Source organism: Myodes glareolus, chromosome 17 (genome assembly GCF_982192425.1).
Source record: "Myodes glareolus chromosome 17, mMyoGla1.1, whole genome shotgun sequence".
In the NCBI taxonomy this organism is placed as follows: Eukaryota; Metazoa; Chordata; class Mammalia; order Rodentia; family Cricetidae; genus Myodes; species Myodes glareolus.
This window is the reverse complement of record NC_142042.1, coordinates 47,268,563-47,281,820: the sequence shown is the minus strand read 5'-3', so window position 1 is coordinate 47,281,820 and position 13,258 is coordinate 47,268,563. Positions and strand designations below refer to the sequence as shown.

Sequence of the window (13,258 nt, the reverse complement as noted above, 5' to 3'; positions counted from 1 at the left end):
CCAGCCTGGAGGAAACCCTGTTCCTTCCCCGATGTTCAGCTTAATTCTCTTTGTTGAGCTTGTTTAAAGCTGCTACGTAATCTCTGTAGCTTGTCTCTCTACCCCTCGCTTAAAGATAGGGCGCAATTCGCAAATGCAGTCATCTTTGCAGAATGGTTTCCTTTGCAGTTGTGAATGGACAGTTGAGTTTCTCATCCAGGATGTCCCCACAGGCATTTGGACCAGGGTGATAGTTAGAAAGATGAAACGTTTCTCCTGGTCTTCTAGTTGGCATGGGAACATTGGCCCTATTGTTTCCAGTGTGCTTCATCCTACCTATCCTTTAGTAAAAAGCAATTAATTTTGAATACCCCCGTGTAAATTATAGTACTGGGGACATTATAGTCTTTCATGGGCAAAAGCAGTGGTTCTCAACCGGTGGGTTCGCCCTTTGGGGGAGTCACGTGACCATTTCACAGGGTTGCCTAAGACTATCAGAAGACAGATATTTCGTTACGGTTTATATAAACGTAGCAAGATTACAGTTAGGAAGTATCAATGAAGATAATATTATAGTTGGGGTCACCACCAACATGAGGAACTATATTAAAGGGTCACAGCATTAGGACGGTTGAGAACCCCTGCTCTAAAAATCGGATTCTGGGACCTGACTGGATCTTAGCTGGTACTGTGGTTGGGTCCCGCCTAATAGGGCAAGCAGCAGAGGAGATGGAGGATGGGCTGGAGCACAGGGGGTGCAGAGACCCTGAGTGTGCTGCTCCGCAGTTGCGGCCCAGTGCGTGAGGTGCACAGGTAGGGGTGGGGCTATTATAATGGTGTTCGGAAATGTCATTCAGCCTTCAGGGTAGCCAGGTACGGGGCGAATTTATGAGAGAAGAACTAGAAGGCAGAGACAAACAGGCAGTTATTAGAGCACAGGAAACGAGAAAGGGGCCTCTAGCAAGGCAGAGGCACAGGAAGAGAGGAGGGGATTGCATCTGAGGAGAGTTCAGGGGTTTAGATCTAGGGCCGGCTTCTAGAAAATCTTCTGATTGCCTAGATCTGGGAGAGATGAGAGTGGGATTTAGGGGGTTATTGAGAGATGAAGCTAGTTCTAAGGGAAAGATGCTTCTCCTTTGGGATCTTTGGAGGTATAGGGCCAAGGCTAGCAGGGCGGAGGGTATGACCATGTTAGCACGGAACTGCTTCTGGGACAAGTGTACCAGATTGCTTCATTTTCCCTTCACCACAGGCTTGGTGTCGCAAGTTATGTTGTCCCCAAAATTTCACATAGGCAAGGGAACCAAAGCAGAGTGTTCCATATTAACCCCACCCGTGGAAGGTGGGGCTGAATCTGAACTCAGCAAATCTTACCCCAGTCTGCTTATGTAACAACCTAACACACACAATTCCTAAAGGAGGTAGTTACTCCTGATAATTTCAATTATGGTCGCTTCAGAAAATACTTTTTATAATTGTACCCACCACTGAGGTCAATCCATGTTGTGAATTTGACCTATTTAAGCTATACACAAACACCATTCTTAAGAACAATGGAAACTCATTCCCCATGGCTTACCGTCTTGCTCAGAAAGGATGCTTCCTCTGTCTCCCCTGGCTATATTTCTTTGCTTGGCTCATAGAGATGGCGCGAGGAGCATTCTTTCTAATGGCACCCTGCAGGCAAAAATGACAAAGCCACAGCCAGTGTTCAAGGAAATCTGAAACATGGCTGGGAGTGACGCAGAGCTGCAGCGTTTCCTAATGGGGCAATTTACTGTGTGAAATTGGAATCGCAAAGAAAATTAATATAATGAGTTCTTTTGATTTCCTAGGAGACAGAAGGTGAAATATATTGCTGATCTGCAACTCACCATCTGGCTGGGTTTAGAACTGGGTCTCATGGTCAGGAATCTAGAGTCAAGGGCTTCTGGGTAATATACTAGTTCCTGCGGTTGCCTTTGGATCACAGCTGACCTCTCCTCCTGCTTTTGTCTGATTCCCAGACGGACACCCTGAAGTCCCTCTTTTAGACTCAGTCTTTGTCTCTGCTCCATAGGGCATTCGCTCTGAGCCTGCGGGAGCCTGGATGCTGCACCTGGGTCTCCAGCCACAGCTGCTCACTCGGGCTGTGGCGGCGCCGTCAGGCAGTATGGTTCTCCCGAACCACTAAGCTGGCTTTTACACTCATGGCTCAAGTCTGAAGCCTCTGATTGCCCACCAAGCTATTGGGTCAGAGAATAAGTTAAGAGGGAAATATATGTGTATATATATATACATATATAATATATATCTATATAATATATTTATATATTGCTGATATGTATGTTGGATCTTCTCAGTAATTTTTCAAGGCAAACATTACGTTGTTCACTTACTCGGGCAGCGGATAGTAATGTCCAATGGCTCATCGAAAATCAAGCAGGGCAGAGGCGGTTTGGGTCTCCTGCCCTGAAGGTGTTTCCTATTGCTGGAGAGCCGACTAGCATTGGAATTCTTGCTGCATTCTTGCGGGCCCTTCAAGAGAGTGTCTTAGGTTCCTGTGAGCGGTTTAAAGAATGCTCCTCCTTCCTTCCCACGTGCGCAGGCACCCTCTTCACCGTCCTTCCTCCAGCAGGGCCTGCATATATGTGAGCATACACTTGGATGTGGCAAGGCTGTGGCTGCTGGCTTCATTCGCAGCCGAGTGTTAGAAGCACTTACTGCTGGGAAAAATGGCAAAACCATTAGATTATTTACATATGCTGGAGTGTCACACAGCATTATAATGAAGAAAGGACATCTGTGCTTGACGGCATGGCTGGGATTGATTGGTAGTGACAAAGCATGACTCTGAATGTTTTAGAGAACTCTAAGAACTTTTTTTTTTTTTTAAAAAAAAACAGATCCATATTAAAACCTTCTGTTTTTGAGGCAGGGCCACGTTCTATAATCCTTACTCCCTTAGAACTCACTAGGCATCGCATGTTGGTCTTGAAGTTGTAATAATACTCCTGCCTCAGTTTCCAAAGTGTTAGGAACACAAACGTAAGCCGTCATGCCGGGATAGGAGCCAGGAACGCATTCATTAGAAGAAGAAAGAAAAAAACCTTCCAGAATTACAGCAGATTTTTAGCTGTGGTCCCATCCGGATTGAGCTCAGGGAGGTGGAGGGAGACAACTTTCAAGTATTAATATTTTAATTTTAAAAAGTATCTTGAGTTATTTCGCAAACATTGAAAGCTGGTTTTGAAAACTTTAAATAGAGCGATAAGTGCCAGGGCAGAGTTACAGCCGTGGCAGGTAGCCGTGAGAGGATACCTGAGACCCCGGGTGGGGTGGGAGCGGGTCAGAGAGAGAAGGCGCCCGGAGGAGCCAGCAGCCTTGCAGAGCTCTGGCCGCACCTGGTCCAAGCTATGGGACGCTGAAGTGGGCTTTCCAGGTGGCACATTTGAGAGACAGTCCTGTATCACCCAGGCTCCTCTTCCCTCCTGAGCTGTCACAGTGCTCAGCCACCGTTCCCAAGGTCATGACAGTGGTCAGCCACGGCTCCTAAGGACGTCACAGCGGTCATCCACAGCTCCCAAGTACATCAGTGTTCAGTCACGGCTCCTAAGGACATGACAGTGCTCAGCCACGGCTCCTAAGGACATCACAGTGGTCAGCCACGGATCCTAAGGACATGACAGTGGTCAGCTACGGCTCCTAAGGACATCACACATCTTACGGTCTCACTGTGGCCATCTTAGAGTACTTTCAAACTATTGAGAACATCCCTGTTTGATTCTGTCTACCGGCTGTCCCCATGACTTCCTGTCCCCTGCGTTCACTCTGCTGAATTCTGTTTCCCCAGTGCAATTAGCCCTATTTTCTCCTTTCCCAAAGTTTCTCAATGATCCCACCGCTTCTGGGATGTAATCTCCAATTTAAAGTGGGAGTGAGAAGCCTTGCTCACGTCTCCCACCTTCCTCACCCGGTAGGTCTAATTGATGTTATCCCAGTTACAACCTTGCGTTTTCCTACCAGTGGGGCTGGATGGTGTGAATACAGAAAGCAAGTTCAGGATGTATAGTCAGCATAGCTCATTGCTAGAACATTCTTGCTATCTCACCCTCCTTTCTGAGAGTTGGTGTCCATAATTTATCATTTTGAAGTCACCATTTAAAGTTAGCGTATTTCATGGAACATAGGCCTGTTAGTATCATTCAGTGGTTTTTCATTCAGTTGCTTCAGAGGGGCAGGTTGGAGGATCCACACGGGATTTGAGGGTCTGGCATTGATTCGTGTACGTACCTGTTTTCATTCTGCAAACACGGTTGTTATAGAATAGACGTTGTTCTAAAAGCACCACATTGACTAAACAGCCTTTATTTGTTTTGGCTAAACTGAGTGCCGGGACTATGTGTAATGGGAGAGACCTGAAAATGAGGGGTCCCACGGCCACTCACTTTAAGGTCACCTCACAGTCTTTCCTTCCCACGCCCCATGAATTTGTATCTGTGTTATCTTCTAGTATTGAATAGTAATAAATAGTCTTCCTTCTTTGACTCATAGGCGTTGCTTCAGCTAAATTTTCAGTGTGCTTAAAGGTAATCAGTAGGACTGAGGTAATAGACTATCGTCTGGCTCCCTCTGGTGGCGGATGGATGTTTACATGCCAAACCAAGCTGTCCATTTTTATTTTGTTTTGGTTTTTAGTTTCAGCTTCCCCTCTATGGCGAGGAGGGAGGCACAGGGATGGAAAAATATTGTAGCTGTTCTAGTGCTGGCAGATAAAAGTCAAAATGTCAATTATTTCATAAATCTATAGCTTTATCGTGCAAATATAGATATATTGTGCAAAATATAGATATATTGTGCAAAATATCTTCAGAGAACAAAATTAACTGCCATTAAAATGCACATTAAAGTAGCAGTAATAATGTATTATTGCTGTGTTGTTTTTCCTGTTAATCAGGGACTGAGACCACAGCCGAGAACACAGCAAGACGCAGAGCCTTCTCTGGGACTTTTTAGTACTGGCCCAGTCCAATGGGGTGTGTCTAAAACACAATACTAGTTAACCAAGAGTCTGAATGCTACTTCTCAAATTATTACAGAGGCTTTTTCCATACTAGACTTCTCATTTAGGAACACGTGGTTTTGGTGTCTTCACATTTCCTTTTTTTCCGCCCTAGTGTTTCAGCTAGAGGTTAGGGTCAGATGTCGAATTTGGGGGTCAGTAGCATTGCTCCCTCTTACTCTCTTACAAGAATGAAGATCTCTTCCTTCATTTTGTCCCTAGGAACTGTCTTAAAGCATCTCTGTCTCTTTTGTTAAAAATGTTGAAGCAGTGTTTTTTAAGTTAACGAAACTATACCCATGTCATGTATAATATGCTGTTTTGCGCTACGTATTCACTGGGAGAATGCTTTGCTTACATAGAATTGATTGACATGCATTCTCTCTCCTTTCAATTTTTTTTTTGTGCTAACATGTCATATCAACTCTTTTTCACAAATTTCAAGAATCCTGGACAATAGGACATTGCTATTTATAACCAATATACAATTTCCTATGTAGTTAATTTTGCTTTCTGTAATAAAACTTGACAATCACTTGAGGAGCATTCTCATTTCTGTCCAACAATATTGTGCAGTAGTTAATTAGCTGCTTTTATCCATGCTTGATAAAGGCTAGTTTACATGAAAACTAGAAAACAGGGCTCCAAATAGGCTCACAACTGAGCCCAGTGTTTTGTCAACCCATCCATGGGTCTGGTACCCTTGAGACGCTTTCTCTGAGGGCTGGAGACATTGCTCACCTTTCTGTCTTGGAGCTGAGGATTCATAGGTGCTCACTAGACTCTCTCAGTCCAGATAGACACATTTTTCTCCTATTTCCCCTCCTACTCAAAATGGATTGCACAGCAGAGCCTCCTTTGCTTGTTTAATTTTGAGGGTGTGAACAATTACATTTATCATCAAAAATGCATCAATGAGGAAAATGCAGTGTAGGGCACTGGTTTCCTGACAAAGGTGATTTTAGGTATAAAGGATTGAAAGAAGAGTAAAATTGCTAGGTACAGAGGCCAAACTGTTAGCAGAGCACACTTGGACTTAGGTGCTTGAAGCTCTTTATAAGGAGTTTTTGAAATGCGTAAGCAAAAGTAATTTAGAGCAAAAAATTCTTGAACACCCTCAGAATTGGAACAAAGCAATTTTTTCGAAGTTGGTGATTATAAAGAATTGCTCCCCTTTAACCATTTTGCAGGTATTGTGTTATTTAATCCTTGCAATACTCTAATGATCATTAGCTATTATCTGAGGCCTTATCTAGAGGAAAAAGCCAAGACTTGTGAATTTCGGTGGTTGCTTAAGCTTACCTGGCTAATGAATGGGAAACTCGGATTTGAAGTCCTGTGGTCAGGTTCAAGAGCTGGCAATCTCCCTTTTCTGCCCAGCAATGCCTGCTGTGGTGTGAAAATACCTGATATCTGTGTGTTCCAAAATGCAACAGAAATGGTGATGACTGAGTGCTTAGAATTTGGCTAGTGAAGTAAAGGAAATGAAATTTATGAGTTTTAAGTTTTAAGTTAAATAGCTTCACATATCTAGTGGGTACTATGCTGGGGAACATTGATTTTGGTGATCTCTAAGGGTTTTCAGTTTTAGGTATTAAATACACAGGGTTAATGAGTTTAACTCCCTGTTTTATTGGAAGAAGACTGTCACTCGCATCTTAGTAAACTCATTTAAGTCATAAAATTAAAAGGAACACAGATATAACCCAGGCGTTTAAGCTTCTCAGTCGTGACTCTTTCCAGTTCACACCTCACGAATCGATAAATTTGTCTTTCTTTAACCGTTGTTAATATTGAATGGGAAATCTGTTGCTTTTGAGAAAGTGTTAAGCCTTGATAAATATGTGTTCAATGACCATTTCCCTCTTTTCCCCTGCAGGTTATAGAAACGTTATCTCGGTTATCCCGCACGCCAATAGCGTTGGCCACAGGAATCAGGTAAGTTCATGCCTCTATGGTTCCTGTATCCCAGGCAGTTCATTGCAATGGTTATTTCTTGATTTATTGAATGGCTTTTGTTTGCAAAGGTCTTTGTGCTTGGTATATTAAGTGCCACATACACCTTTGAGATTTACCGAGCAATTAAGAACTTATTCAGAGAATTGAATGAGGCACAATGACTGAACATTGTTCTTAGCTCCCTGGTGACTGCCACTGGTTATGGATCTTTTAAAGAATTTCTTCAACATTTATATATGTATAATTCATTAAGACAAATGCAAATGCTTTAGTATATAAATATTTAAAAGTGTAATGTATTTGGTTCCTGTAGAGGAGACCATAATCATAACTCTCAACTTTTATGGGTTTAAGGAACAGTCACGCAAGCATTAAATGACAGATGCAGAAGAAAATGTGTTGAAGGTTGGGTAATGCGTGAAAAGTTCAGCAGTTACTAGTTTGTCTATATCATCTCCAAGCAGTGGAGTAGAATTCAGTTGGTAAGCTTGGAAGCAGAGGTGTGTGAGTTGTTCAAGCCTCTTGACTTCTAGAGACTCCACACTACTTCAGCGCAAGCTCTCAGTAAAGAATAAAAGAACCAGGAAGTGAAGAAGATATAGCCAGGCTGAATGGAAATAGGTTTCATTTTGTACCTTATGTCTTCAAGGCTTTATGTTCTAGTCTGCCTCCATGATACGGCTTTGTAAGCCTCTATCTATGTGTTTGGTTTTGGTTTCATTTGTGTGTGTGTGTGTGTGTGTGTGTGTGTGTGTGTGTGTGTGTACGCGCGCGCACGCGTGCGTGCGTGTGCCCAGGTTCCATCATATTCTGAGGGAGGGGATCCTAGTGGGTCTCACAGGAGTGTTCAGCACTGGCTCAGCAGCTCAGTTCCTGGATGCCAACACAGTGGCCTCCGGAAGGACATCCTGGAGACCCCTTCTCAGGAATGGGCCATGAGTCTATTAGTTTTCTGTAGAAATAAATGGTCAGCTGGTTGATTCTCTGATTCCTTCTAATTTGCTCTTCAATACTGAGTAGCCGCCCATGTCAATATATATTTTGTGTCATTATGTGTGTAGATTTTGAATAGCCTGCTTGGTATGTACTTTTGATTCTGAAAGGACACCTGTTGGAGCTATTTTCCTTTTGAAATGTTCTTGTCTATATTTATAGCAGAGGACTATAATTCTCTGTAGGGAACCAGTGTAGGCATGAAAACCTGATAAAATGTGCCTATATTAAAAAAGAACAACTCATGGGTTCATTTATTTGAAAAAAATGTAGGTCCCTTTGCTATCTTAAGTATTAAATTAATTCATAATATATCTAAAGCCAAAATTATTTTAAATAATAAAAATACAATTAAGAAGTCTGACTTTCAATGAAACTCTTTAGTCATTGTTCAAAATTTATTATTTTGATGGCTCCTTGTTATAAACATGAGACATGCTTACTACCAAAGAGTAGACCATTTGTCACTGAAATATAATTGCTATGGTGATTCTGTTAGGCATACTTTTAAGGCATTATTTTGGTCATAAGAAGAAATGTTATGAGCCAAACAAAGAGGCCAAATGATAGGAGTGGGGGAAAATTGAAGTGGGATATTTTTAACAGAAGACGAAAGCGACTTGTCCCTTTGAAATCTACCTAGTTAATTTCTCCAAAAATAAAAATAAAAAATACAACGTAAATCCCCTAATGTCCAAACAGAAGAGTCTGCCCGGGTCAAAAGTCATATGTATGATGTCTTCATCTTCTCACGATCGTCATCCTTACTAGTGAGCTGAGCTGTGGAAGATCATTGGCTGGCAGAGTCTTGGTTGGGTCAGATCTTCCAGCTGCTGTGAGGGTGCTGAAGGCAAGGGCACGGGGCACAGACAAGGCTGCTTGTCTCCTGAACTGGGCACTGTGGTGGGTGTCGTGGAGGTGACCCTGCAGGTACGTGGCAGGTGGGAGATCCGGTAATCGCATTAGCCTGTCCCCAGCTACACCTGTGTCCGCAGGGACTCGCTCTAATGCTGGCGATGATTTAGGGTAGCAGGTGTTGCCGTTTGCCCAGGGGAAGCCCAGGCGCAGCTGCTGGGCAAGCGCTTCTGGAGAAGCCCTGGAAATCATTAAACGTGATGGCTCGTTTGAGCGGCAGCAGGTTTTACTGTTTAATTGGCGGTAAATGCTCATCCTGATTGCTCACCCTCCCGTGTTTTTTTCTCCCTCCCTAGGCCCTTTCCTACGGAAGAGAGCGTAAACGATGAAGACATCTACAAAGTCCTTCCTGACTTAATAGAGTATGTTGAAGATTTTCCCTAAAATTAAGCCGCTGCTCAAATTTGCACTTAGCATAGATGAGAAAGTTCTCTGCAGGGTGAATGTGATGTGATAAGACATCATAAAGTTTATCTTTGAAATGACGATGGGGGTTTCTCAGGGAATTTGCTACCACCGACTTTTAGTTCTTGTCCTGTGTTCATATGAAGAGAAACTTAACGCAGAGAAGCAAAAACAGGTCGTTTCTAAAAAAGGCATAATAGAGAGGAAGATGAAGCTAGAATCACACAATTAGGTAATAATAAAAAAGAAATAAAGTTTACTGCTGGGTTGTAGGGCCGAAAGTGTGGGCTTTGTTCCCAGCCCAAGGGAGGAAGGATCCTGGCTGGAGTTATTCAGGGATGTATCAGTAGATGGTGCTTCTGCCTAGCAGAGGATCCTGTGGGCTTTGCTGCTTCACAGTCGGGTGAGGCAGAAAGCCTTGCGGCTGATTATCTTCTGCTGATTGAGTGACTTGTGCAGATTAAGAATAAATATAAAGCATGATCCTCTCTCCTCAAAGACCTTATGATGTAGCTCCGGCATGCTTGCAGAGAATTCTAAGAGATGGATTATGCTCCAAGGGCAATTCCTGGAATCTGTGGGAATCCATTCTTTCATCTGCCCAACACGGAACCTGCCGTTGTGCCGACTGTCTTATGTGCTCGCGTTACTGGCTCCTCTCCGTTTGTCTTTCTCAGGCGTCCCTTCGCAGGGAGACCTCCCCGCTGACCCAGCAAAAATAGCCACCACACCCTTTCCTTACTCTGTGATTTTAGAGTGTTTCTGGCTACGACCATGTTGGTTTGCGCCATTGACTGTCTGTGTCTTCACCCCCAGGCAGTGACAACAGGAACATTATGGACGTTTTTGTTCTTAGATGGACTGGAGAGATGGCTCAATGGTTAAAGCAGCTATAAAACAAAATGATCTGAGTTTAGAGTCCTAGAATCCTCTTTTAAATAGTGGTTAGACTCTACAGCGTGCCTATAATTCTAGCCTCAGGAAGCAGTGGCAGTGGGGTTCCTCTCGAGCGAGCTGGCTAATGAGATTCACCATATGGGTGAGTTCTGGATTTGATTGAGAGGCCCTGCCTCAGTGAATAAGGTGGAAGAACAATCAAGGAAGGTTCCAGCTATCAACTTCAGGCCTCTACACATATACTTGCATATATTCAGCTGCACACATTTGCACACATACCTACACCCTCACACATGCAAACATGCCCATGCAGCTATATCATATCCACATATCCATGGAAAATGAAGGAAAAAGAGATTGAGCTATGTTTGGTGTATGCACATGGCTAGGCCAAAGGAGCGCTGAACACCTACTGGTTGCCAGGCATTATGCATCAGCTTTCTGCTGTCTAGTCATGCGACTGTAAGAGTGTGTTGTGTGCTCAGTTGTGCACTAACATGTTCTATGCATCATCTATGTAATGACTGTGTTAAGTTCCCACTGTTATAAGTTAATGAAAGAAAATCAAATTTGCATATCAAGCTAACTTCTTTAAGATGACATCACACATAGTTGTCTTTGAACCCAGATGTTTCACACCATGGAACTTGAGGGTTTTATTATTACTATTATTATTTCTCTTATTATTATTATTTTGTTATTATTTCAAGAGACATAGTTTCTCTGTAGCTTTGGAACCTGTCCTGGAACTAGCTCTTGTAGACCAGGCTGACCTCAAACACACAGAGATCCACCTGCTTCTGCCTCCCGAGTGCTGGCATTAGAGGCATGTGCTACCACCGCCCAGCATAGAGCTAGAAGTTCTTAATCACTGTCCTGGACGACATGTGTGGTGACTCGGTGCTGTGGGAGCGCTCACTAGAAGAGCAGGCGAGGAGAGTACTACTGACAGCCATAACAATGGGCAGCGAGTAATTCTTTCTAGACTAAGCGACATTTGGAGTGGCCTTGAAGTCATATATTTTTAATGTCCGTTGAGAATAGTTTCTTACTGATTCTAAACTTCCAAGAACTCACTGCCATTAAGTAAGATAGATGCTGATTATCTGACTAATTGGCATCAGTGTTTTATGAAGTGACTGTAAGGTTACTGGTCTTGTAATCGGATTCTTCGGAAGAACACTTTATGTCCAATGCAGTGATGATGCTCTTCTCAAAGCCCCACCTGGGCTGTACCCCAATGGAGGCCACTGATACCTATTACTTTGTTTTGTATAGCCTTTGCCCACCTTGTTATGCTTAGCAGTGTTGTTAGGGAAGATTTAGTTTGGAGGGAATGTTAGGTGTCAGGTAGGAGGAGGCTTCCAAGTCACAACATCAGGGAATGGATTCCGCAGTCATTTTGTTTCTGGCAAGACCCCTCCCATCAGTCCGAGCCCCCTCCACAGTTGATTGTCTCAGTTAGATCCATCATGACCTCAGGAGGCTCCCCTGCCATTTGATGGGTTACACAAAATACCCGGACTCCAGATGGCTGGAGCTGAATAGAGAGACCCCATCTCACCCACCGTCAAGATAGAGTGAAGCGAAGTGTTCAGACTAGCACAATTATCCTGCTGTGTCCTAAACCAGACTCCATCAGATGCCCTGCCATGGAAATCACAGAGCTGCCAGTATGACTTGACTCCTTGGAGTTCAAGTCGAAATTGAAATGCATCTTTTATCCTTTCTCTTCCCCCCATGATCCCCCTGATCTTCTCTTCCTAAGCCCCCTAATCTGTATCTGATGTCACAGTCCCAAGTTTCCCTGACTCCTTCCTCATCAGCCTTTGCCCGAGTTGCAGCTCTCAGCCTCATAGCGTTTTGCCTCTTAGCTTCTGGTCTCCCCTGCCTGGTTTTTCCTCCCACCTCCCTTCCTCTGTAAATCCTCTGCTGTTTCCTAGTTATCCCAGTTAAGGTTGAGCTCACCGAGTGCATGGCTCCTTATGGTTTTGTCTCAGCTCTTTCCTCCAGTGGTCCAGCACACTGCCCTGAAGGGTTGCCAAGCTCAGCATCTCCAGGCTCTCTGGACTTCATCCTTCGTGTTAGTGCCCTTTTTGGGAGCACAGGCTCTCTCTTCACTTGATGTAGATGTGTGCCACCTTTATTGTCATTGAAGTTCCGTTAGGATAGGCATTGCGACAGCAGCTATACCCTCCCAGAAAACAGTATTTTTACAGCAGATAACTATTGAATAAACTGACATATTCATAATCTAGCTGAGTCATATGACCTCTTTGAAGCCTTCCCTGACTTTCTTTAGTGCTTTTCCTCTTCTCTGCTTCTTTAGTTTCTGTTAATTTCTCTTGTTGCATATATAGGATTATATGCTTATGGCTGTTCTTCTTACAAGTCAGTTTGTGTGTGCTTGTGTGTTATGTATGACACGTATGTGCATTCATGTGTGGCTGGGTGGTACATGGGTGCCCATGCGTGTGTTTGGAGGTCAGATGGCATCCTTGCCTCCTATATTATTTGGGACTATGTGCAGCTGGCTGGCTAGCTGGCCCACACACTTCCAGGGATTTTCTCGTCTCTGTCTCCCATCTTACTATAGAGCCCTGGGATTAAAGAGGTGCTCAGCTTACTGTGAGTTCTGGGCGTTCAAACTCGGGTCATCACACTTACATGACAAACACTTTTACACACTGATCCAGATCCTTAATGGGAGAGCTTTTGATATCTATGTGTCTCAAGTCTTTAGAGCGTGGAGTTCAGTCAGTTTGTCAAAAAATATCTGCTGGATGGATGAGCAGATGGGTAGGTGGGTGGACAAGTATTTCTGAAGTGAATTTTTCTCAGAGCACCGTTCTCTCAGGCTTCAGCTCCCTCCTTTAATAGACCTCCCTTCCCTCTGGGTTTTGACAGTTCACTTCTGTCAAATGCCTCCAAATAATCTTTCATGACAAACATAAACAGCCTGTGATTGTACCAGCTCTGAAAAATGTTCCAAGCTGCGGACTGACACAGCCACGGTGTCCTCGGTTTTTTTCGTGTCAATTTATAACCGTCAGCCTGTGCAGCCTGAAG

At 43.7% G+C, this 13,258-nt stretch overlaps 1 protein-coding gene across 3 annotated transcripts in view; it reads left to right on the top strand.

Moving 5' to 3' along the window:
• The window catches only part of Vav3 (vav guanine nucleotide exchange factor 3), a 316,005-nt gene that overhangs the window by 127,875 nt on the left and 174,872 nt on the right, over window positions 1-13,258 (top strand). For all 3 annotated transcript variants that reach the window (XM_048443543.3, XM_048443541.3, XM_085677808.2), the window contains exons 3-4: window positions 6,900-6,958; window positions 9,184-9,249. In XM_048443543.3, the coding sequence (XP_048299500.3) occupies window positions 6,900-6,958; window positions 9,184-9,249 (125 nt within the window). The remainder of the gene's footprint in view (window positions 1-6,899; window positions 6,959-9,183; window positions 9,250-13,258) is intronic.